General features: G+C 57.9%; 1 protein-coding gene and 2 long non-coding RNA genes across 3 annotated transcripts; 1 reads left to right on the plus strand and 2 right to left on the minus strand.

Annotated features, from left to right (window-relative positions):
• Positions 1-3,949: 3,949 nt before the first annotated feature.
• GADD45G (growth arrest and DNA damage inducible gamma) lies at positions 3,950-6,275 on the plus strand. The gene is made up of 4 exons (XM_026519198.4): positions 3,950-4,129; positions 4,384-4,485; positions 4,615-4,828; positions 4,914-6,275. Exons 1-4 carry the CDS (start codon positions 4,077-4,079, stop codon positions 5,022-5,024), a joined length of 480 nt encoding a protein of 159 aa, XP_026374983.1. The 5' UTR covers positions 3,950-4,076; the 3' UTR covers positions 5,025-6,275.
• LOC123002129 (uncharacterized) lies at positions 5,481-20,604 on the minus strand. Its single transcript, XR_006411685.3, has 3 exons — positions 20,386-20,604; positions 8,024-8,239; positions 5,481-6,809 (listed from the first exon to the last, which is right to left on the minus strand). It is a non-coding gene; the product is annotated as an uncharacterized LOC123002129 (long non-coding RNA).
• On the minus strand, positions 16,228-20,377 carry LOC130542367 (uncharacterized). The gene is made up of 2 exons (XR_008956866.1): positions 19,852-20,377; positions 16,228-18,852 (listed from the first exon to the last, which is right to left on the minus strand). It is a non-coding gene; the product is annotated as an uncharacterized LOC130542367 (long non-coding RNA).
• Positions 20,605-24,615: the final 4,011 nt, after the last annotated feature.

Here is a 24,615-nt window from a genome sequence, read left to right on the forward strand (position 1 = left end):
AACTCCCAGTGATGCCCATGAAAGACAGAGGGCAGAGGGCAGATCTTCTCATCATGAGGGGGGTGGAGCCCAGGCTCAGAAGACGGCGCTTGGCCATGCCAGGAAGGACGGCACATGTGTGGCTTCTCGGAGGTGGGGGTTTGCGGCTGCAGTGAGAGCTGCCGGGTTATGACATGTGTCACACGTTGCTGACTCATGGTGGGGAAAGTGGCAAGTGCAAGAATGATTTGCCCCCACCCCCTGAGGGGCCTCAGGGGGGCTTCACTGAGCCAGGAGAAACTGCTCCTTCCAGAAACCCCTCTCGACACAGGGGCTGACCACACATGTCCGGCTTGCGCTCCGTGGGGATTTCCCTATCTCCGTTTCCCGCTCCCATCTCAGCGGCCCTCTAAAGCCTCCGCACTCACTGACCTCACAGCTCGCCAGGTGTGGTGGTGGGTGGGGACGCCGCTGCTCTGTGCCCGTCAGACGCGGGGACGCAGTGGAGGTGCTGCGGCTCAGTTTTAGGTCACAGGCGTGCATCTTGCACAAAGATGGGGTTTCTTGTTTGGAGGTAATGTGGTGTCACCAACTCAGGCCCACACTGCCTTCTGTGAGTTCCTGGGAAAAAACCCATATTGTTCCTGAATCCAGGAGGCCTGTCCTGCCTGGTGAATGGGCTGGACAAAGGGGTGGGGCTGGGGTAAGAGGAGCCGCAGGACCCTTCGCTGCTCCAAGAGCCCTGGGCCGACATCGGAGATACAGTCCTATACAGTATGGGACACAAATGGTGCTTACCCTATTTGAGCTCATCTTTTAAGAACCTGGCCCCTTTATTTTGCTTTTCAAACTTGTGTCTTTATGAAGTTTGCAAAAGCCCCGTAGGGGAGAAGCGGGTAATGAAGGAACAGAACAGCTGGGTGTCCTCAGAGGGGTGTAAGGAACTGTGGGGAACTGCAGGGAAGTTGCCCGTCTGGGGGTCCCCCCAGCTGATGGTGTCTTGGGGTGCGGGGGGGGACTGCAGGCACATGGTGGCCAAACCTTCCCATTTTCTAAGAGAAGCTGGAAATGCAGATTTTTATGTAAGAGCTGCTGGTTTTGAAAGGTGGCTCTGCCTTTCTCCCTGAGACAAGCCAGAGGCCAAGGGAACCTGCCTGCAGGAGACACAGAGCTCAGAGTAGCCCGCCCATGTCCTACAGCCTCTGGTGGGCTTGCTATGCAATGACACTTTGCTCCCTCCTATAGCAAATAGTTTGAGAAAATGCAGCAGGGAATGTCTCCTAAGCCTTCTTGCTTACTTGAAGCCAGTTCTTTCCATCCCCCAGGGAGCGGTAATCCACTAACATTTTAGCAAGGCCACGAGAAAGAATGTGTTAGCAAAAACACTTAAATAACATTCCCAAAGGGTTTTTCAAACAAAGCATCCCCGAGGATGTGGTTAATAAACTCACTCCCACTTCATTATTAAAGTTCAGGGGAAGGTTTAGGGGTGAGGTCCCAGGGAGTTTGAATGACATCACAGCATCCAAGGACTTGGGGCTCCAACAGGCTCAGACACCGGCTGAATGCAGTTTGGGGGTGAGGCCATGTTGTCTAACTCAGGGCAGGTGACCCGGGACAGGGTGCAGGCATTCCCTATGCTCTTCCTGTAGTCTGCCCAGCAGACGGGAATCGGTGGACCCAGTGGCTTCTGCATTTGTCCAGACTGCAAGGTGGTGGTGGTAGGGTCTGGTGGAGGCTGAATTTGCTTCCAGATAAAATGTTTCTTTCCCAATTGAGATGAGGGCTTGACTGCCTTTTGGACTGACTAATAAATCCATGTGAAGCCGTATCCTATGTCAGAAAGGCGGTTTTCCTGAAATTGAATACCTTAAAAATGTGAGCAAAGTAGAACGGCCTCAAGGGGTTGTCAATCAGCCCTCTTCCTGCAGTTTGGGTCAGCAGCAGCTGGAAATGTTGCCCCTGTCCCCCCCTCCACCCCAGTGAGGGCTATCCTGGTGGCCTTCCTGTAGGAGGAGGGGCTAAGACCTGGTGAGCCCACAGATTTGTATTGTTATAAATGGAGGGGCGGGGTAAGATGTGAAATAAGTCCTATTTGCAACATTTCCTGTGGATGTGGAATGAATACATTTTAAGAAAATTTGATACATAAGGAAGAGCAATACCTACACCTCAGTCACTTAGAAATAAATATATTTTATCCAATCCAGGCACACTATCATTTCCTAAACCACCAGTACAGACAGAAAGGAAGCAGTAGTACATGGAGGAGGCAGGTGCACCTGGGATGTCAGGGACGTTAGGTGAGCAAACACTAGCTTCTGGGATTCCAGAAAGCGGCCCTGACTGCAGCTTCTATGTCCACTGGGAGGCGCAGGACACCGGCTCACTCGTCTTACTCTCTGTCCCTGTCCTGCAGCTGAGCCCGGGCTTGCCTAGAACCGCCCCCCACCCCCCGCCCTGTCCCATCCAGGCTCCAGGCCGCACTTAGGAAAGGGGGCCATGAAGGGCACCCCAGCCCAATTTCCAAGTAGCGGGGAGAGAGGCAGACACCCAAAGTGATGCTCTCTGTGGGGAAACGGTCTGAACGTGCTGGCTTACGGGGTCCAAAATGGTGACATCACAGCACTTCTGTTCAAATCTTCTAGTTTTATTATGCTATAATTAGAAAACAAACTTTTATATATGTATGTTTAGGTAATTCGAACATTTCAAAATAGCGTAAGAGATACGGGCTCTGCCTCCATTAGTGCTGGGTCGGAGTCTCCTTTTGTCCTCACCTCCTTCCCGGGTAGGTTTTCCTCTGGCTTCCATGAACGCGCAGCTGGGATGGGGCTCAGCGGATTCGCCAGGGCCGCTCGGTGATGGCAGAGCCCGGGGCTAGCACCCTGGACACCAAAGCAATTGGGGATAGGGGTGGCCCGAGTCTTTCTGGATAGCCTGTAGATGGCGCCTCGGGAAAGGGATTCCGAGCTGCGTACTTCAAGCTCCTGGGGTCAAGAGCCCCCGGTCTCCGCGCAGCGCACCTGGCTGCGTAGACTGTGCGGCAGCCGGTGCGAGGACCCGGGAGCGAGGGAGGGGGGATTACACGCAAACGGACCGCTGGTGCAGGGTCACCGGTGCAGGGGATGCGCACTGGGGGGCGCAGGAGCCGCACGTGGCCCGATCCCCACGCGCCGGGTAGCCCCGCGACCCCCACGCGCGGCGGGGCCCTACCCACCCCACCCTGCGGCAGGTGGACAGTGTCGCTATGAAGAGAAAGCCTCGATTGTCCCTCCTGCAAACCGCCACACGCCAGACCTCCGCTATTGTGCGCTCTCCATAGAAATGCAAACGAGCCGCGTGCGCCGGCCGCAATCTGCTCGCGCGTCCCAGCGCCCCGCGGCGCCGGGCTGCGGGCGGGGAGGTCGGCTCGGACCCTCCAGCGCGGCAGGGTCGGGGCGCTGAGCTTGCGGGGAGGCCGTGCCGGCGCGCTCCGGATCGCGCTGTCGCTGGAAGGGGCTGTGGCCAGGCTTCTTGCAAGCTTAAAGCCCGCGCTGGGTGTTTTTACTTTAAGTTCCCGTTTAAAAGCAACAGTCTCATAAACTTTCAATTAAAAGTAAAGAAAAAAATAGAAAGGTAGCAACAAAAATAAATGCAAAAAAAAATCTTAATTTCCCCAAAGGGGCATTTGATAAATTGCGGCGTCCTATTAGCAAGCAAGGTTTTTTTTTTTTTTTAACTTTTTCCTTTTAAGGACTTAAAAAAACAAAAAGGCGAGTGAAATCTGCAGGCTCCAGTCTGCCTGGTAACACCCCGACAAAAGCGGCAGATTTGAGGCATTGTCATCCCCCGCACCCCTCCCCACGTGGCCTTCTGGCACGAGCCGCGGCGGCCGCCTCATTTGCATCAGAAAGCGGGCGCCGGCCAATGGGCGCGCAGCCTCGCGCCAGCTGGCGGCGCCGCGGCCGGGCCTATAAAAGGGTGCGCGGCTTACTGGGGCGCACTCGCCAGCCTTGGGCTCGCAAGGCTGCCTCGGGTTCCCCGTCTTCCCAGTCCCCGCCGCGTCTGCGCCGCTCGCTCCTTTCGTGGATAACTAGCTGCTCTCCGACTGAACCATGACTCTGGAGGAAATCCGCGGCCAAGATACGGTTCCCGAAAGCACCGCCAGGTGGGTCGGCGCCGGGCGCCGGACGTCTCGGGGCGCGGGGATTCTGTCCCTGTCCTGGCTGCAGCTGCTCGGGCGGCCGCCTTCGGGGCCCGCCAGGACGGGGAGCCGCTGGGTGGGAGCTAGGCACCGGGAGCGCATCCCCGGGGCTGGGGCGCTGGGGCGCTGGGCAGGGGCGCTCGGGGTGTGTCCTCGGGGTTGGGGATTTCGCCGCGCCTTCTGGCCAGTCCCCGCTCACCGCGCTGGCTCGTCCGCAGGATGCAGGGCGCCGGGAAAGCGCTGCACGAGCTGCTGCTGTCGGCGCAGCGCCAGGGCTGCCTCACCGCCGGCGTCTATGAGTCCGCCAAAGTCTTGAATGTGTGAGTGTGGACGCGGCCCCGGGTGGGGCGACCTGGGGCGGGGGCGGGGGCGGCGGCGGGGAGACGGCGGCGGGGGGCCCCCTCCGGGCTTGCCGCCCTGCCCTCACCATCCGGTCCCCGCCTGCGCAGGGACCCCGACAACGTGACCTTCTGCGTGCTGGCCGCCGACGCAGAGGACGAGGGCGACATCGCCCTGCAGATCCACTTTACGCTGATCCAGGCGTTCTGCTGTGAGAACGACATAGACATCGTGCGCGTGGGCGACGTGCAGCGGCTGGCGGCTATCGTGGGCGCCGGCGACGAGGCTGCAGCCCCGGGAGACCTGCACTGCATCCTCATTTCGGTGAGTGCCGCCTCCGCCCCGGCGTCGCCCCGCCGCGGCCATCGGCCAGCGGCCAGCCAGGCTGACCTCTGCGCTCTCCCCGCAGAACCCCAATGAGGACGCGTGGAAGGACCCCGCCTTGGAGAAGCTCAGCGTGTTCTGCGAAGAGAGCCGCAGCGTCAACGACTGGGTGCCCAGTATCACCCTCCCCGAGTGACAGCCCGGAGGGGGCCTTGGTCTGATCGACGTGGTGACGCCCCGGGGCGCCTAGCGCGCGGCTGGCTCTGTGGATGCGCCCTCGGAGGGCGCAGGACCGGAGTGCTGCGTGGAGAGCTGCGAGGACAGGCGGTCCCTGCAGGAGGGGCCCGGCGGCGGCAGGGGCGGGCTGGCCCCCAGCCCGGGACTCTGCGAGTGTGGGGAGCGGCTGCTTGCCGGGGAAGGCGGGCCGTCGGCCACGGGGCCGGGAAGGACGGACCGGCCGGGCAGGCGTGACTCAGCAGCCTGCGCTCTCGACAGGAAGGAGGGGAAAGGCCAGGCGGGCGAGGCCTGGACTCGGACAGTTACAGGAGCTCTGATGGAGTGAGCAGCCTGCACCGCTGTCTCAAAGAGGACGGGGCGATGCTCCGGTTTTAAAGGAATATGCTGCTGCAGCTTTGGGTTGTTTTACAATAAACTTACTGAAACAGACTTATTCTCTTTATTGAGGGTAGGGGCTTCCCGCCTGAGGGGGTGGTGGTTTGCAGGGTTCCAAGTGCGTTTTGAAGCCCGGACAGGGACCGGATGGCACCTACGCGGTCTTCCTGTGGGGCTGAGTTACAGGCTCCCAGGCGCTGGGCGTGGGGGAGGGGACGCAGACCTGGAGCCCTGCTCCCATCTCTCTCTTTTTAGGGAGATTTTTCAGCTTGCAAGACAGGAGCATACTTGAGATAAGACATCAGTGCAGCAACTCAAGGCTGCCCTCCAGCCTGATAACAGCGGTCTCTCCCTCCCCTCCCCCTCTGCTCCCCGCAGCCCCCTCCTTTCTGACAGCTGCTTATCAGAGCAGCGCCAGGATGCTGGCGGCGCCCTCCTGCACAATGAGCTCGGCCTTCTGCAGGCGCTGCCCTTTGTGGTCCCTGAGGATGGTGTTGGCAGAATGCTTGCAGGAACCTTTTCCTCTTACGGCAATGTCACCGAGGTATTAATACCGTGTATGACATGATGACTGCATTTAAGTGAGTCATCACTTTGTCATAGCTGTGATAGAACTTCAAAGATCTGAGCAAAAATGGGAAGACGGCGTCCACACCAATGGGGTGAGCAATTGTGAGTGGAGCCAGCCTCTGCTACCTGCTATTCTAAGAGCTCTCTGCCCACAGCCGAGTTCTGCCGACTGCTGCTCTTACAACCCCATTCGCAGACTTACGGGGGAAAAGAATTTACATTTTTTCCACAAAGACTTTCTTTGAGAAACATCTAGGGGGAAGTGTCCCGAGTGAATCAATCTTTTTTATTAGGCCAGTATGTCTGGGCTGAGCCTCTGTGCTTGACCGGAAGCCGGTCCAGCAGGGGAACAGTGTGGGGCTGGCATGCTGTGGGCAGGCTGGCCGGCAGGCCAGGGAGCCTTCTGGGCAAAGGCGGGGTGCTGTGTTGTTTTTCTACCAAGAAAATTCTACTGATTTACCAGCAGTCCTAGGTGGCTGATTCACCCTGTTGGGCTCCACTTTTTAAAATTCTCTCCAAATCCTGGAAGCATTCACAGGAAAACAGGACTGTAGGAGCTTAATTATTCTTCCCAGAATGAAATCATCCTGTTTCACATATATCAACTCTTCGAGACATTTCCCTCTTGATTAGACGGAGGCTCAAAGAAAGCATTCAGCTGTGTTTGTGCCCGAGTTTCATTAATATTTTACCTCTTCTACTCTTCAAAGCATTGACTTTTCCTTGTCGGGGTGGGGTCCTGCAGGGTGGGCGTCCACACCAGTCTGCATCCTGGCAAATGACCATTTGCCACAGCACACTATAGTGAACGCAAATGCAGCATAATTACTTTAGAATGTACCCTTCGATGGATAAATTTAGCAGAACATAGGGCAGGGCAGCAGGCAGACCCTCCTGCTGACCGACTGACCGCTGCAGAACATTCAGCCGGTGGCTCAGAAACGTGGCTTTCTTAGGTTAGAACCTACAGCAAGGGCACCTGTTGGAGCTCCAGGGGCTAGGAGAATTTGCCGGCAGAAAAATGCATGCTTGCATACAGTGCCAAGCCCAAAAATACTGCTCGCCCTCCCTCCCTCCCTCCCTCCCTTCGTTCCTTCCTTCCTCCCTCCCTCCCTTCCCTCCCCCCTCCCTCCCTCCCTCCCTTCGTTCCTTCCTTCCTCCCTCCCTCCCTTCCCTCCCCCCTCCCTCCCTCCCTTCCTCCCTCCCTTCCTTCCTTCCTTCCTTCCTTCCTTCCTTCCTTCCTTCTTTCCTCTTTTTTTTTTTGATGAATGGGATTTATGTTATTAAAATAAAATACTCCAGAGGACAGATAATAAAATGCACAGCGCTTACAAACACATTATTGCCTTCATATTCCAACAACCCTCAGTGGCAATGCATAGATAAGCTAATTATCACACACACATCGAGGTGATCCATACAGACTAATGGACACAATGCCCTGGGTCTAGAAAGTGCTGGATGAATGTTAATGACAATAATACTTAAAGGTTAATGAGGGCATTTGCTAAAGATCATGGAGCTCAAAATGGACTAGTAGATTTAGGACCTGGCCGTCTGGTTCCAGGACCTAACACTTGACCTACTGGGTCCCGCATCCAGGTCCCAGCATGCTGACATTGCAAGGAAGGCTACTTTCATAAGAGAACTTTGTAAGTTTCTAAAAGTTTTATGTAATCATTGTAGGAAAACTGTAAAATACCAAAAAGAAGAAGAAGGAGGAGGAGGAGAGGAAGAAAGAAAGAAGTAGGAGCAATGTCAGGGGCCAATCCTACATCCTGGGATATCCTTTCCCTCTTGTCCTGTACTTCTGAGGGGTCTGTGCTCCGTCATACACCAACACACAGGGCACATTCTAAGAAGCTGCTTTCTCCCTGCCTGGTCTCCTTCTTCTCTCTTTGGCGTCCTGTTTCGAGCCCCCATGTCCCTCAGTGACCTTGGGGGCTGGGGTCTTTTTGTGCTGCACCGGGATGTGCACCGAAGCAGGGGATCCGGTCAGGGCACCTTCCTTACCTGGAAGGCCTCTCTCCCCAACTCAGGTGGATGCCAGCTGTTTGCAGGCCTGAAGCAAAGCTGTGGTTGCCCCAAGCGATGGGGGTGAGTCTGGCTAGTCTTCATGGCAGGTGACCCTTGTCTATACCAGGAGCCAAGGCCTCCGTTCTTTCCTGGTGAGATGGATGGGAAGCTGGGCGCATCCTTGAGGCTCGTGTGTGTTTACAGCCTGCAGGCCTGTGGGTTATACGTTTTATGAAACTGTTACACAGCGAGCATTGCTCCTGGGGCTTACAAGAGCCGCTTGAGAAAAAGGTGATAAAAAGACATTTAGAAAAGCAAGGATGTTGGCGAACAACGTGGCGCTGTGGGTCAGTTCAGGGAACATGTGTTCATTTTTGTTTTTTTCAAAGTTCTCGAGCTCAGATGTCAGGTCTTCTAAGCTATCAGCTCCTGTCCTTCTCATTTGGGTGCATTCCCCCTAAAGGTCAAAGAGAATGATGCCTCCCCAGCCGCTGTGGAGAGACTTTGGCTTAACGGAGGGGGGCAGTGGGGCGTGAACCCGCACGGGCACCCGCGTCCCTCTGGGGGGACTGTGGCTTGCCTTTAATTCCTGTGTGAGGGCAAAGTTACACTTGGTCTTTGCAAGCAGCCCTGTGTCCCAGTCGAGCTCAAGCTCTCCTTCTGTGTCTTCTAGAAAACGATTGGCAGATAGTTTCACTTCTCTTGCTAAGTAAGCTGTGTGTGAACGTCTCCCTAAGACCTGTCTTCCAGGTAGAGGCGGGTGTGGCCACCGGCATCAGCGAGGGGCCAGGACTACTTGTAGGGTCTGGATTCCCGGAGGAGGTGGCTGCTGGAAGCTGCTGGAGGCACCTCCAGGCCTGCGTGGTCCAGCCCAACAGGCGGCAAAGACCTTTGGAGCCACGGGAGCGGGACCTGGGAGGGGCTGCCGCTCCTCCGCCTCCTGGTGGGGAGGAAGGCATGGCCCTTGGCTGCTGGGCTTGGGGGTGGGAGACAGGCTGCAGATTCCCTGCCTCATCCCGTCTCATTCATTCAGCGGTTTCTGTGTGGGGCGCGGTCCCGGGCACAGACCCTTGCCGGGGTCTTGCCACTGAGACTCCTGTTCTAGCAGAAGAGGGGCGACCGGTGTCAGGCTGCGAATCAGGAAGAGTTTCTCTCTGTTGGGGAGCAGGAGGGCCCCACAAAATCCTCTCTGAGCTGAGCAGCATTATATCGGTAGGAATCCCTTATCTCTCTCAGGAGGACCCGGAACGCCCTGCGCCCCTCCCCATCCTGATCCCGGACAGGCCGCTGTCTGTCTCCGAGCAGGGCCAGCTGGCCCCTGAGCATCTCACCTGGAAGCCCAGCCAGCAGCGACGAAGCTGCCATGTGCCCTGCCCCTCTGGGGCTGCCCAGAAGATGTGTCTCCAGCAGGTCCCGCCCCCATTTATGCTCCTCCCACGGGAAAGGCAGGATTCCGCCCTGGCCCCATGACCTCACCCTACGCGGTGGCTTCCCCGAGGATGGGATTAAGGGATTTTGCAGATACAGTCAAGGTTGCTAATCAGTTGACCTGAAAACCAAAAACCGGGAGATGCTCCGCATGGGCCAGGCCTAATTTGTAGGAGTGCCTTTAAGTAGAGGGTTTTCTCTGGCTGGTTGCAGAAGAGGAAGCGATCCCCCCACCGCCCCTGACATCAAACAGCTGGTGTTTTTCACACCAGTTCTCCAAATCTCTAATGCCAAGTGGGTGTCTGACAGTTCGGTTCACTTCTGACTACCCAGAGTTTTGCATCAGGACGGACGAGTGACATTGTTCCCCACTTGGGACACCGGCCACGAACGGAGTGCCCAGACTGCCCGCATATCTGCCTGGTCCAGTACAAACCTGGGGGCTCCCACGATCCCTCTCAGGTTTGATTATTAGCTGGATCAGCTTACAGAACCCAGGAAAACAGTTTACATAGTAAATCACCAACTTAGGATAGAGGATACGACTCGGGAACAGCCGGATGAACGAGACGCACGGTGCTCGGTATCACAGGAGTGGGAGGGGTGGAGACCCGTGGCCCCCTGGGCACTGCACCCTCCTGACGCCTGGATGCGTCCAGCAACCTGCGAGCTCTCCAAACACGGTCAGCGGTTCGTACGGAGAGGAGTCTACCGCATAGCACGACTGATTCAGTCATCGGCCCCTGGTGATGGAACGCAATCTCCCGTCCCTCTCCTCGCCCTGGAGGTAGAAGTGGGGCCAGAAGTCCCAAACCCTAATCATGGCTTGGTCTTCCTGGTGACCGGCCCCATCCCAAAGCCGTTGAGGGGTCCTCCAACAGCTACATCCTTAGCGTAAACGCAGGTGTGGTCTAAAGGGGGCTGTTCTGGGTAACAAAGGGGGCGCTGCTCACTCCATCCAACACATGTCCCAGAAGCCGCGTGCCAGGAACTGAGAACAAAGACTGCAATTTCTTAGTACAGTTGACCCTGAACAACAAGGGTTTGAGCTTCGCCGGTCCACTTGTATGTGGATTTTTTGGATAAATACAGGATAGTCCTGCAAATGTATTTTCTCTTCTTTATGACTTTCTTAATGACATTTTCTTTTCTCAGGCTTACTTTCTGGTAAAAATAGAACCTATAATACATATAACACATGAAATACTTGTTAATCAACCACTGTGATCTACAAGGCTTCTGTCTGAAGGAGGCTCTCAGTGTTTTGGGGGTAAAAAGTTATACACGGATTTTTGACGGTGCGGGGGTTGGTGCCCCTAAACCCTGCCTTGTTCAGGGTCAACTGTATACCGCAGCAAGTGAGAAGGATTCAATGTGTAAAGGGTGGGACATGCCAGCGCTGGCTTTGAAGATGGGGCGGCCGGGCAGCCGGGAATGGGGCAGGCCTGGAAGCGGAGAGAAGCCCCGGGCCGACAGCCAGCTGGGGAATGGGGACTGCAGTCCCACAGCACGAGAAGCCAAATTCTGCCAACAACCTGATGAGATGGGAAGCGGATTCTTCCTTAGAGCCTCTGGCCGGGACTTCCGGCCCAGTGAGACCCTGGGTTCTGACCAGGAGCCAGCTCCTGCCAACCTGCTAGCCCTCACCTTCCCCGGCAGAGTCAGCAACCCCAGGGCCATTGACCGAATCATGGGTTTTTACCCCACGCCCTCCCTTACAGGAAATCTTTAAGTGGTGCTGAATCACGCATTCTGGTGCGGGAGAGGAAGTCTAGTTGACATTGATTCCTCATTTTGCAGATGAGAAAGTGACCTTAGGGAAGTGAAGTGTTGTTGCAGGTGAGCTTTTGGGGGCCCCTGAGCTGTGTCCCATGCCCAGCAGACCCTCGTGCTCAAGGCTGGCCACGGGCTGGTCACCACTGCCCCCCGCAGCAGCCAGTCCAACCCAGACCCAGCTGATGTACCCAACGCCAGCACCTCAGAATTCTCCAGAGGGAAGGAAGCATCTGGAAGCACTTGGTCAAAGCAGCATGGGGCTCCACCTGCCCATGACCTCTGGAACCTGGCCTGATTGTCTGGAAATGCAGTCTTTTGGTTAAAGCCGAACTTTTTCTTGCTGCTGCTTGTGGCTTCCTGTCCCTCAGAGTAGACACACTGGTCTGTCTCTCCAGCCTCTGGTTGTGGGGACAGCAGGTCAGTGACGGACGGGAAAGCCTGCTGTGGTCTGGAAGCCAAGGACTGAGAGCAGTCAGTGAAGGGAACATCGTCAAAATGATGTAGAAACTTCTTCCGCACAAAGCAGGCTCTGATCCTACAACCACTGGCCGTTTCTTCATCTCCTACTGTGCAGTTCCTGTGGTTTTACTCACCTCGAGTAGAGGTGGGGTCCGCAGCCAGTTTCCCTGATTCATCGTTTCAGGGTTCTAGTCGGCCTTGCCTTGAAGTCGTAAGCCCCGTGGCCGCGGCGAGGGCGTGGAACCCATTCGGCTCTTTGACACGATCTCCCTGCCTTTGTGACAGTGGTTCTGGCCTCATTCACGCTCATTTTATCCTCGCCGAGTGGGAATAATCCGGGAGGAAGATTTAAATTTGTTGCGTTTTTATTCTGAGAGGCACGGGCCGATAGAATTCGAGGTGGCAACATCAATACAACAGTGAAAAGCAACACGGAAGGAGAAGCCGCAGGCTGGAGACAGTGTCCTCTTTCTCAGCAAGATCCCAGCGCCCCGGGGTGTTGTGCGGCAGCTAAGCGGGGCCGGAGCTCCCTCCGCCCGCAGGAGGGATGGGAAACGCAGATTCCAGGAAAGAGGTGCCGATGGGGGGGTCAGGCAGTCGGAAGACCAGTCGGAAGACCGACTAGAAACCGCCGTGCACTCATCTGCTGCCCTGGGATTTCTGCAAATCGCTCCTGTTCTGGTTCTGTGGGGCTCAGGCAACGACGAGGGAAAGCCCAGGGAACGGGGTGGCTGGCCCCCTGTCATCAGATGGTCAGCTTGGGCTGGCCTGGGGTTTGGGGTCCCGCCGGGCACCTCGGAGCCGAGGCCCACGTGGGGCAGGGTGAGACCTAGCAGCTGCTCTGTGCTCGTGTGGCCCCCAGGCCAGCCTCAACAGAGGCACTGAGAGACTGGGGGCAAACCACGACCCATCCACGTGGGGCTGAGGAGCCAGAGAGACACGTGTGAGCATAAGTTGCTGACCAGCGCCCGCAAGGGTCAGCCTGGATGTGGGGTGTTCGTGGAGGGGCAAGTGGGCTCTGAAGGCGTGTGCTTGCGTGCCCGAGAGGGCTAGGGCCTGGGCAGACTGGGCAGTCAGAGGGAAGGTGGGCCAGCGGCATCTTGAGGCCCTTTGCCAGCTTCCCTGCAGAGCAAATGGCCCCAGACCCTTTGGCTGTTTCCTGTGTCTCCTAAGGGGCTGGCCGGGCTCACAGGTCTCTCGCTCTCTCTGGTGCTGCCTGGGCTGCTCTTCATCCTGAGGCGGGGGTGGCGGTCCCGAGGAGGCCCATGCGGGGCCTGGCGGGGGGGCTGGGCGGGGCCAGGATGCCTGGAGGCCAGGGCTCTGCCTCCCCACTGGCCTCCCCCTGTGCAGGCTCCCCAGAGCCCCGGCCTGCATCACACACAGGACCTCGGATCCTGGGGGAGTGGTCTTGGGGGGCGGTGTTTGGAGCTCATCTGCGACTCACGTCTGGAGTCGGGTTTGAGGCAGTGAGCCCCTGGAGCTGTTAGAGAGCCCACTTGAGAGAAAGAGGACACAGAAGTACAAAATGTGATCGTCCGCAATGCCGCGGGTGATGGAGAGGCTGTTGCAGTCGCCAGGGCAGGTCTTCCCCCCAGGGACGTCCGCAGACGTTAGTAACCACTGAGAGAAATCCTACAGCAGACACACCAGCCGGCTTAGTGCGGGGTTCATGCAGCAGCTGGGCGTGAGGGCGATCGCGGTCCCCACGGGCCCTTCCCCGCACCCGGGGGACCAGGCCATGAACCAGGCCCACGCCTCTGGCTGGCTCTAGCCTTCCCCAGCGGACCCCGTTCCCAGGTAGCAGAGCCTCCGGGGGCTGGCCTTTCCTGTGTCCCCCGTTCTGGCCCAGCTCCCGTCGGGTTCTCCTCCACGAAGTGCATGGTTTTAAGTTTCTGAAAGACAAATCCTTTATCTGGAACATCTGCATAGTCTGAGCAACTGTTAGACAAACTGTGAGTGGGCTCGTGGCTGAGGCAGCGGTGACATGAGGCTGAGGAACCGCCCCCGGGTCCAAGTGACCCGCAGCCCCAGGGAGGCCACCAGCGCGGGGTGGGGGTGGGGGCGCTGGTGTGCACGAGGAAGGGCTTCACATCTCATCCAGGCCTTTTCTGTTAACTCACAGGTCTTCACTTCCCCGTGGGAAAGTGGTACAATTTCATTGGAAGATTTAGGATTGAGTATAAAAGTATCCATTAATGCGCTGAGTTTTAAAATGTGAACTCTGGCCTGAGGTCCAGCTGGGCTCCCCGTTCCCGGCTCCTCCCAGGTCTGTGTCTGCAGGTGGCTCCTGCAATCCAGGAGAGCATGGCATGAGCATCTCCTTGGATTTGGCCAATGGAAGGCTGTGGGGAGAGAGGTTTCTTCCCTTGCCCTCTTGCTGTGGGGCCCTGTCCCTGGCAGCGCCCCCACCCCTGAACCGCAGCCCTGCCAGGAGCCCCCCCCCATGTGGTCTGGGGTGCCATCTTCTCCCTTGGCCCTGCAGCCCCACGGCTCAGGCCACCTGCAGGGAGTAGCACCAGGCCCTGGCCATTGCAGCTTGGACCAGAGGGCAGGGGGAGTAAGCCTGGGGTCTACAACAGCTTCCTCCAGGTGCCCAGGAAGCAATGTGGCCCAGAGGAAGGCCAGGGCACCCCAGGGTCGTGCTTGCCCATTTTCCTCCATGTTCTGGCTGGTGGGTCTTCTTGGAACAGGGAAGAGCAGCCGTCTGAGCCTCTAAGTGCCCGCACATCTTTGGAGCCTTGTGTGGCTTCGGAGGTCTGGGGCACTGGGGACTTTCCATCTCCAACAAGCCTGCAGCTGCAGACCCATGGAGCACACTGGGCCCCGAGGGCACCCCATGGGACTGGGGGCTCATCCTGAAGTTCCCTTGAATGGGAGTTTCTATTTGCACCCAAGGCACAGGAGCCCACTTTGCTCCAGGTCCTCTGATTCCTGGCAGCAAAGGGGTCTGAGCCCCCACGCCCTGCAGATCAGATCCTGTGGAGGTGGCTCTGGAGAAGGCGGTGCGGTGCTCACCCCATGACCAGACATTCCCAGCCCCAGGCCCCTATTAGGCGTGGGGCTAGAGCTCTGGGTGAGATGTGGGGTGGGGCTGCATTTGGAATTTCTGACCCTTGGCCACTTAACAGCTGTGACCTCAGGAACCCTCTGTACCTCTCTGAGTGTTAGTATCCATATTTGAAAGAACTTGACCTCATACAGTAGCTGTGGGCTCAGAGGGGCACAATGCACTAGCGACTATGGATCTGAAGTTGGGGTGGGTTGGTGGTGGTCCCTGCCTCAGTTACTCGGTGCCTGTAGGAGCCAGAGGCCTTTTTGCTCTTAAACAAAATATTGACGCGAACTGGGACACTATAAGAGCCTGTTGGCTTCACACACGCATGCACATACCTGCACACACACAACACACACACACGCACATGTGTGTGCGCACAACACACAGGACATATGCACGCACACTTACTCACACATACAATGCACGCACACATGCACCCATGCACACATGCGTGCACACACACAACACACGCACATGTGTGTGCGCACAACACACAGGACATATGCGCGCACACTTACGCACACATACAATGCACGCACACATGCACCCATGCACACATGCGTGCACACACACAACACACACACGCACATGTGTGTGCGCACAACACACAGGACATATGCACGCACACCTACGCACACATACAATGCACGCACACATGCACCCATGCACACATGCGTGCACACACACAACACACACACGCACATGTGTGTGCGCACAACACACAGGACATATGCACGCACACTTACGCACACATACAATGCACGCACACACGCACCCATGCACACATGCGTGCACACACACAACACACATGTGCACAAGTACACAGACACATGCTGCTTACACAGGTGCACACATGTGTCCATAGCCATCTGTGGTGAGACTCAGTCTCTCAGTCCTGCTGGACTCCCCGACTGTTAGCAAGGTCAGCAGGGTTTGCTCTCTCGACCTCAGATGGTCCAAGGATGAGTAGAAAGAAAGGGAGCTGCGTTATCCTTTCCGAGAGCGGACAGGCTTCCGCGAGCGGGACTGCAGTCCTGTGCTCTGTGGCCTGGCGGTGCATGGTGTGAGCTTCGCAGACACGCCCAGCAGCTTGCTATTAGAATAGTGAGCACTGGGAGATAAACCAGCTGTGCATTCCGTTCTCTCCAGAGAAAGCCTGGCTGTTCCCCAGGTGTGTTCCTGCACTGCCGCCACGGAGCCACGAGCCACGCGCTGCACACAGTCCTGCTTGCAATCCTTTCCCTTGCTTCTGCTCCTTCCTGTGGAGGCTGAACTCTATCCCGTAAAAACGCAAGGAGACCATCCTGTGTCAGAGCTGAAGGACCCCAAAGGCCTGCCTTTCCCACAGGGTAACTTATGCAGAGCTCTTCGTCCTACAGGCAATCTCTGTCCCTTAGCACTCGCTTTGTTATTTTTTTTCAGGGCTGCAAATTACTCCAAATAAACAAGCTAGTACAGAAAAAGTAATGGTCAGAACGCTTGGTTTCCACTAAACGATTATATTATGGGAACATTATGCCTTCTGGAATATGGGGTAAGATGATGGATGGACAACCGGTGAACAGTACGTTCTGTTCTGAGCTGCAGGTTGGTGGCTTTCATTCTCGTGCTCAGTCTTGCACAGGTTTGCAATTAGTGAAGGAGAACTTGAGCTCTCAGGGCTCTCGGGGAGCCTGCCTTGTTTGCCCTGGACCAGCATCTGGGCCAAAGAGCAGATTCCAGAGCCTGGGCTGCCTGGCTGACGAGCTCTGGTCTCAACAAGACCACACTGCCCTTAGCAGGTCTGCAGAGAGCAGGGGCAGCCCTCCAGGCCGCTGAGCAGGGAGGGGGAAAGACCTTTCTGGCTGGTGGTCTGCCTTCGTGGAGAGAGGACCTGGGGCTCCCGGGAGCACCGGCAAGAGGGTGGGCTGCTCCCTCCACTCCCTGCCCCTGTCCAGGGCCCACCCGCTCACAGATCCTGGCCCCAGCCTCTCCCTGCCCTCTTCCTTTGGAGAACCCCCGAGACGCTGCAGAGACTGACAGGGCAGAGGTGTGAAGGGCACCACGGTGGCCTCCCAGGAACGGCTGGCTCCGTCTCCCCCTGCCCGGAATGTGGGTGATACTGATTTTCGAGCGTGTGTGGAACCTGCACCTGCACTCCCCCCGAAGGACCCCTACCTTCTGGGAGTCGAGCTGTGTTGCCAGCAGGCTGACAACCTCAAGCAGCCCCACCTTGGTCCACCATGGCCATCTGTGCTGCTTCTCGGGGTGGGGTTGGGGCTCTGGGCAGCTGCTCTCTGCACCGTCTGTCTTATCATTCAGGGCAATGTGCACTTCCTCACATGGCCCCTGAGGCTCCCGTGTCATAAGCCAGAGGGTGACTGAAATCACATTTACATCCATATTTGTGGTTGTTGAAATATGAAAAAGCCTCCAAAGCCTCTCCTGCGCCTTCTGATGGGAGACTCCCTGCAGGAAGGGGACGTGGCCCTGCAGCAGGCGGCTCAGGCTGCAGCCTCCCGCTGCCCTGGATGCTCCTGGTGTCCCGGGGGACAGGGGGCAGGGACCCGGGCCTCACAGCCCTTGCTCCTCAGTGAGCAAAGGGCTTCTCGCTGGAGCTCCATGTGGTGCCCCGATGCGGCGCTCCTCGCAGTGACCCCAGAGCCTGGTACACTCCCTGGCTGTCCTGGGACGCACCCTGAGTGTCCTGCTGACAGATGACTCCAGCATCCCCGGGGAGATTCCCGAGGCACCACTCCCTGGCCTTCAAAGCTGGTCCAGGAATTGTTTACAAGGCCTGGTAAACCTTGTGAGTCTTGCAGGCAACTGGACTGCTCAGATAGCTTTGGGAAGCAAGGAGCCAGCCCTCTCGGTGACTCGGGGCCACCTGCTGGCGGCCTCGCGCTGCCCGGCTGGCCCCGGGCTGGGTGGCCCTGGGGCACTGTGGGCACAGCCCTCTGTTGGCAGGACCTCCTGTACTGCTTTATTTTTATCTTCGTGTCTAGTTCACCTTTATTGTTCCGGTTCCCCTCAGACACAGTGTGCGCTCTTCCCCTGCCTTCGCTCTTGGCCCTGAAGACGTGCACCTGCCTGCATTTCCAACCTTTGTGGCAGGCTCGAGGGCACCGAGCATGGGGCGAGAGGCTTCAGCGGTGGGACACGCTGAGAAGGCGCAAGCTGTGCTCCTCTGCAGGGACTCGCCCCGGCCCTGGCCAGCGTGCTCAGTCTGGGGGTGCGCGCACGCCATCCATGCACAGGCCGTTGGGCGGAAAGGGGCTGGGAGGCAACCCTCCCCTCCCCCCCGGGGCCAGGGAAGTTGCTGCCCACGTAAGAGGCGCTGGGCGCCCCGCGGGCCAGCTGGTCGGCGGCCAGGCAGCACTGAGCGCCCTTTGTTTCTCACTGCAATGACTTCCCTCTTTGGGTCAATTATGCAGCCTAATAGCTGTTATTACGTCTGAACAAAGTGTGCCGTGGCAGCCCGTGTGGTTCCAAGGGCAGCTCACCCTTGTCCCAACGCCCTGCCACCCTCCAAGACCAGGCGCCGGCGGCTGCTTGGCTGGTCCTCCCGGGGGTAGCCGGTGCAGAGGTTAGGGGGAGCCCGAGGAGGGCTGTGGAAGAGGGGGTGGCGTGGACAGGGGCCCCGGTGCACCTCAGCCTTTTTCCTGGAGCTTCTGCCTGGTCTGGGCGCATCTGTCAGCCAGCTGTGTGCATTTACACTTGCTAGCTTGAAGCCTCAGTAGGGTGAGCTTGCTTTTCCCTTAGCCTCCCATGGAACGTGCTGGAAGGAAAGGGGGAGGCCCTACTGGCCTCGCCGCAGTTCCCCTGGCATTTGTTTTCTCTCCAGGATGACTCAGACTTCTTTCCTGGGGATCCTTCTGCCAGGTGCAGAGGTGGTACTGTCACAGTGCACACGAGTCGGGAGCTTCCCTTCCGGGTGAGGGACCGGGCCGGGCAGTGTGAGGCTCTGAGGTCGGTCAGCCGGGCTCCTGCCCTCGGGGAGCAGTAGCTGTGGTCCTGGGTGGAGGTCATGGCCACAGGGTCAGCTGGGAAAAGCGGAGGGCTGTGGCTGCGGCAGGAAGAGCAGTCAGGTGGCTGCCCCTGCCAGGCAGCCGGGTGTGCAGCCATGCCCCTGTTGGAATGGACAGGGACGTGCTTACTTCATCATTATCACCTTGGTCACCGCCACCAAGAAGACCAAGGGGCCATGAGAGCAGGCAGGGCTGCTCACTCGGCAGCCGTGGGGTTCCCCAGGCATGGAAGCTGGGATGAGGGGGCCAGCGAGGCAGGGACCTCCACCCTCGGTGCCCAGAGTTGACTGGGGAGCCCTGAGGACCACGGATTCTATAGGAGTTTCTGCCTTCTCTGTATGTTTTGCACTGTTGTTGAAACAGGGCACATAACAGCGGGATAATAAATTGACCTTTTATAGGGTTATTGATAATGATTGTTGTTTGAGCGTAAAGCAAAATGTTAGCTTTTCCGTCCGATCCCCTCTCTTATCGCTGGAGTTCTACCCACTGGCAGGCAGCGTAAGGCTCTCTGCTGGCTCGCACCTGCTGCCCTCCTTTGTGGCCAGGACCCGAGCTCGGTCCAGTGCGAGGGAGGCCCTGGGAAGGGACTGCAAAAGGGTTGGGGGCCCAAGCGGAGGCCCCCCTTCCAGGCCCCCCTTCCAGGCAGCGGTGTGGACGGGCCAGTCGTGGCAGGGGTATTCTGGAAAGCTCCTGAGGGCTGCCCCCATGCACTGAGGCTCTCCCAGGTGCACGGCTCGGATGGGGTGGGCGGGCCTGGGGCCTGTGCCGACCTCTCCAGCCGGTGCCCGGGCTCTGCGGTCCACACTGAGCAGAGAGCGAGGCTGAGATGGTCCCTGTGGGTTTATCCATCTCTCCCAAATGCACATCCTTTTCCTCCAAAGCACACTGGCATTCCTATGGACCTTCGTGGTCCACAAGCCAGTCAAGGGGGCCCCAAACTAGCCAGGCAATATGAATGAGGCAGCGGGGTGCCCCCAGGTGGGAATTCCTCTTGGGCTGGTCACACGACAAGGGCCCTGGGCCAGCTCCCCTGCAGGGTGGGGGGGCATCTGGCCCAGTGGCTCTGTCGCCTGCAATCATGCAGGGGCCACACTTACTTTGATGCTCTGAACTGCTGTCCTGTACTTTGTGTCGCTGTGCCGGGGCTGTGGTCTTCCAGCTGACGGCTACCCAGAGCCATGCCCTCCTCCGGGGCCCACGCGGTTGGTGGTATGGCATTCCTTGTTGGTGGAGGCAGGACCCTGCTCCTGGGGCAGTTTTCCCAGCCGTATCTGGGCTTGGCCTGCTGCTGGTCTGTCTGGTCATGATGGAACTACTGGGCCAGACCCAGAAGGCCTTCCCACCACGTGGCCTCCAGACTGGACCCTCCCTAGCACATTTGTCTTCCTGTGGGCGCTCTCCCCCTGCAGCTTCTACATGACTCCTCAAAGGGCAGGGACATCCCAGCCCCCTACCGTCCCTGGCAGGTGGCATGTCCTCCAGCCAGCATTCAGCAAGTGTGGGCTGAAAACCCCCATCAGCCCCTGGCCGTGGCTCCCGTGGCTCTTGGTGCAGTGCTGAGTCAAGGGGGACCCAAGACAGGAGACGGGCACCCCAGAGGCCCCACCCACCCAAAGTCACCTCATTCCTACCTCTGGCTTCATCCATTTGCTGCATTTCACCAAGGCTCCTGTCTGGCTGGGGAGTTCCTGCAGCCCGGCTGACGGGGCTGGGGGCTCACCGGTCTGCAGAGTGGCCCAAAATTCGCACAGGACTACATGGGTGAAGGCTAGCTGGGGCTGCTGCTGCCAGAGGCAATGTTTCAGCTAGTTCACATTTCTTCCAGAAGTCAGGGAACACTGTGTGCTCAGGCATGTGTGGAAATGCTGTGGGGACGGGCTGTGACCGGCCAGACCAACAGAACCTCTTGGAGAAGTGGGAAACACAGTCATTGGGACATAGCTCTGGCTTGGGTTCCAGGGACCCGGCAGGGGACTAGAGAGAACTGTGACAGGTCAGATTCCGTGGAGTGGACAGGAAGGACCATGGGTGCCCGGACACTGTCAAGCTGGGCCTCTGGGGACGTTGGGTTCTGTACACAGAGAAGTGGGTGGTAGTGGGGAGTGGCCGGACGACAGTACAGTTTCCAGTAAGGCGTTCCTGTGTCCTCGGACTAACTGAAGCTCACGCAGTTGGGGGGTCATGGAAGAAAGCACTGATTACAAAGTGTGAGCAGTGTTCATGGTGCAGGAATGTGTGTGCTGAGGACGGGATGGTGTGTGGAGGGCTGAAGGACCAGCGGCACGGATCTAGATGATGTGTGTGTATGGACTTAGCCCAGACAGAAGGAACAGCATGTGCAAAGGCCCTGGGGCAGGAGGCTCTTGGCATGTCCAAGGGACCAACAGGCCTGTCGTGAGGGGCATGGAAGCAGCCTGGTGCTAAGGGGCATCTCCCAGAGGAATTTGCTTTAAAGGGGTCACTGAACAGCTTGCTTCCCTGTGAGTGTGTGTGGGTGTGTGTCTCTGTGTGTGAAGGCAAAGAAGGGAGGAGTGGCCGTGGGCAGAGGATGGAATTGGTTAGCCCTGGCACCTCGCCAAGCAGCGTCCAGCTGGTTGTGAACATTCTATGCCAGGGGTCATGGAGGGGTTCCCAGGCGCCTGTCCAGCCCCAGCTTCCTGCACCTGCAGTCTCAGAGTCACCTCTCCTCGTGCTCTGGCCTGGAGGGCTTCCTGAGCTGCCATTAGGACTGGGCCCAGGAGGCAGTGGGACCCTGGGGTTGTAGGTTCTGGGGGGTTTAGGGCCTGGGGGGGTATGGGGTTCTGAGGGGTGTGGGACCTGGGCGTGTGGGGTTCTAGAGATGTGGGGTCTGGGGCTTATGGGTTCTGGGGGGTTTAGGGCCTAGGGGGGTATAAGTCCTGTGAGGTGAAGGGTCCTGAAGGGTGTGGGGCCCAAGGGGTGTGGGGTTCTGGGAATGTGGGGTCTGAGGGTGTGGGGCTCAAGGGTGTGAGGACCAGGTATGTGGGTCCTGGGGGTATAGGGTCTGGGAGGGGGTGTGGGCCCTCAGGGTGTGGGGTCCTGGGGATCTGGGGTCCTGAGAGTTACGGGGTCTAGTGGTGTGTGTCCTGCGGGTGTGAGTCCTGGAGGTTGTAGGTCCTGGGGGGTGTAGGGTCTGAGGGGGTGTGGGGTCCTGGGGCTATGGGGCTGGGGTGTGGGGTTTGGGGGGCCGGGATTGTGGGGCTGGGCACCAGGACTTTGGGATTAGGGAAAACTCGGGTTCTTGGTGGCCCTGTTCACCAGCAGGTGAATTTAGTAAACTTGCCGTCTCATTTTTGCAGTCGAGATCTGTGTCAGGTTATTCTAGGAACAGCATAGCTGAGCCTGTGCTCTCTACCACACAGATTTGGCATGAGTGAGCTCTGTCCATACGAACGTCCTTTCTGCCCCTCTCCTGCTGCCCCCTGCCTCCACAGCTAGGGTGTCCTGGAGTCCCTGGGAGCCCGGGGTGGGGCTGGCTGGGGCCAGGCGCTGGACCCCCGCACGGACACGTCAAGTGACTCGGGCCAGCACGCGGGCTCCTGGAAGGGTCTCAGCAGCTGTCCGTGGAGCAGAATGTTCCCAGGCAGGGCTTGTCCCTTTCAGGCCGTTTCTTTCTGGAAAACTTAGAAATGTGCCAGAAATAAGAGACATCCCTGAGAATCTTCGGGCCCGTATGGAAGTGTTCCTGGAGCTCGAGCCCCACTGCTGATCATTAGGACCAGGGTAGAGGGAAACCCAGCACCCACCGTGGGTGCCCCAACAGAATCTGCTTCCAGAATCAGGGCATCAGGCCGGGTGCGGGGCCAACTGGCTTCCTTACTGCTGACTGTTTCTGTATTCCGGACCCCCCCCCCCCCCCCCCCCCCCCCCCCCCGCCCACGGCCTCTGCTTCGGTGCTGTGGGCGTGGCTTCCCTCCTCCTCCCAGTTCTGCAGAAACCACCAACCGTCTAGGAAATACAAGTTTCCTTCCAGAAAGACGTCCTTTAAAGTCTGAATTCCTAAGGACAATCACACGCCCATTTGGCAGGAGCAGTGTGCCCGTGAAGGGCGGCTAACACTGAATTTCCTCTTTGAAACCCTCCTTTCTTTGTGTTAGCAACAGAACTCTTCAAAGCCAGCATGTGGAAGACGGGAATTCTTTCCATTTGGGCAAAGGAGAACACGCCTTCCCGCGCACGTGCTGGCCTCCATTGGTCTGTCCTTTGATGGCATCCGCGCAGGGCTGCCAGGACAACCATGTGAGGATTAGGAACTTTCAGTCCCGCCCACAGCCTCCGGGGAGGGACAAGGGGCTGGTGTTGGGTCAGTGGCCAATGGCCGGTGTAACGAAGCCTCCATAAAACCCCAAAAAGACGGGGCTCAGAGAGTTCCGGGGTGGTGAGCCAGAATGCTTCCACATGCCACTGTGCCAAGGAGACCTTGCCCTCTGTACTTCTTCAGATCTGGCTGCTGGTTGTACTCCCCAACGTCCTCTATAATAAACTGGTAATCCAGTGAGTAAACGGGTTCCCTGAGTTCTGTGAGCCGCTCGAGCAAATGAGCGGAACCCGGGATCGGTAGCCCGTGGGCCACTTGTGACTGGAGTGTGAAGGGAGGCGGTCGGGGCAGCCTTGCGGGACAGACCTCTAAACTGTGGGCTCTGTCTGGGTCTCCAGGCAGACAGTGTCAGACCTGAGTTAGCGTGTAGGAAACCGAATCACTGGTTGCGGAACACACACACATCCTAACAAGCCACAGGCAGGTGGAGGTTGAGGCCACGGAGAGCATTCCAGGTGGACAGAGGGACCCCTCGGTGTGGCTGGGCAGTGGTTGGAACAACTGGCAGGAGGATGGTGTGAAATGGTCTCTTGGTGACTTTCTTTCTAGCACGGGGCAGTGTCGAAGCATGCACGTTTGTACTGGTATCCTGTGTATTCGTTGCACGCACAGAGCATCCTTGGGCAGCCAGGCTGTGCATGGCCCTTTAGAGAAGCTCTAACTTGCTGGCTCCTGAGTCCAGTCTGCAGAGATGGCTAAGTCCTGGCAACCACCCGCTGTAGTGAAAATGCTGCTTTGAGAGTGTCTGCTGGAGGGGAGCCCTGCCCAGTGCATGGGATCTCTGAGACGGTGCTGCTGTGGTCCACTGGGACCCTGTTGCTCTCCTGACTTAACCTGAGAGGGCCAACCCTCCAGGCCCTGCGTCTGTAGGGAGGGGGAGCATGTATCCCCACCATGTTCTTAGGCGCCCTAGGGAGTGTCCTGTTCAGCAGCTCCGAGCGTCTTCTGGACGCATCTTCTGGATCTGGGAAATGAGCCAGGGTGCTGGGTCACGGGGAAGAGAAGTGGTTCCTTCTGGTTGCCGACGGTGCTGCTGGGTCATCAGGGTGATGCCAGGCTAGGTGTGGGGAAAATCAGCATCCTTGCTATGGGCATGGTGGGCCATGGGAATGGTCCCTTGTAGCTGCCTTTCCCCCTCAATATCTGTAGATGTTAACAGCTCTGTAACAGCGCGGGGAACGTATATCTCAACTGGATGAATATGAATTGCGAAATTACGGTGCAGTGGGGAGGGTCTCCCCGGCATGGCTGGACTCCTTCTGCATGCTCCCGATCTTTCCAGGGTACCAAAACGAGTGCACAGGGAAGTTCTGTTAGGACCCCGTGGGTGCACTTGAGGTAGGGGAATGAGAGTTGCTTTCTCTGAGCCCCCATGGGCCACTCTCCATCTGTCACCACACACCTCAGCAGGTACAGCTGCTGGCCCTGTGTCCTGCCCTGGCCAGTCCCCCTGGTCACTGCCCTCCTAAGGTGGCGGGCCACAGTTCAAGTGCTAGAGTCTTGCAGTGCACGAGGGAGGCTGCCA

This window comes from Ursus arctos, unplaced genomic scaffold (genome assembly GCF_023065955.2).
Source record: "Ursus arctos isolate Adak ecotype North America unplaced genomic scaffold, UrsArc2.0 scaffold_33, whole genome shotgun sequence".
Taxonomy (NCBI): domain Eukaryota; kingdom Metazoa; phylum Chordata; class Mammalia; order Carnivora; family Ursidae; genus Ursus; species Ursus arctos.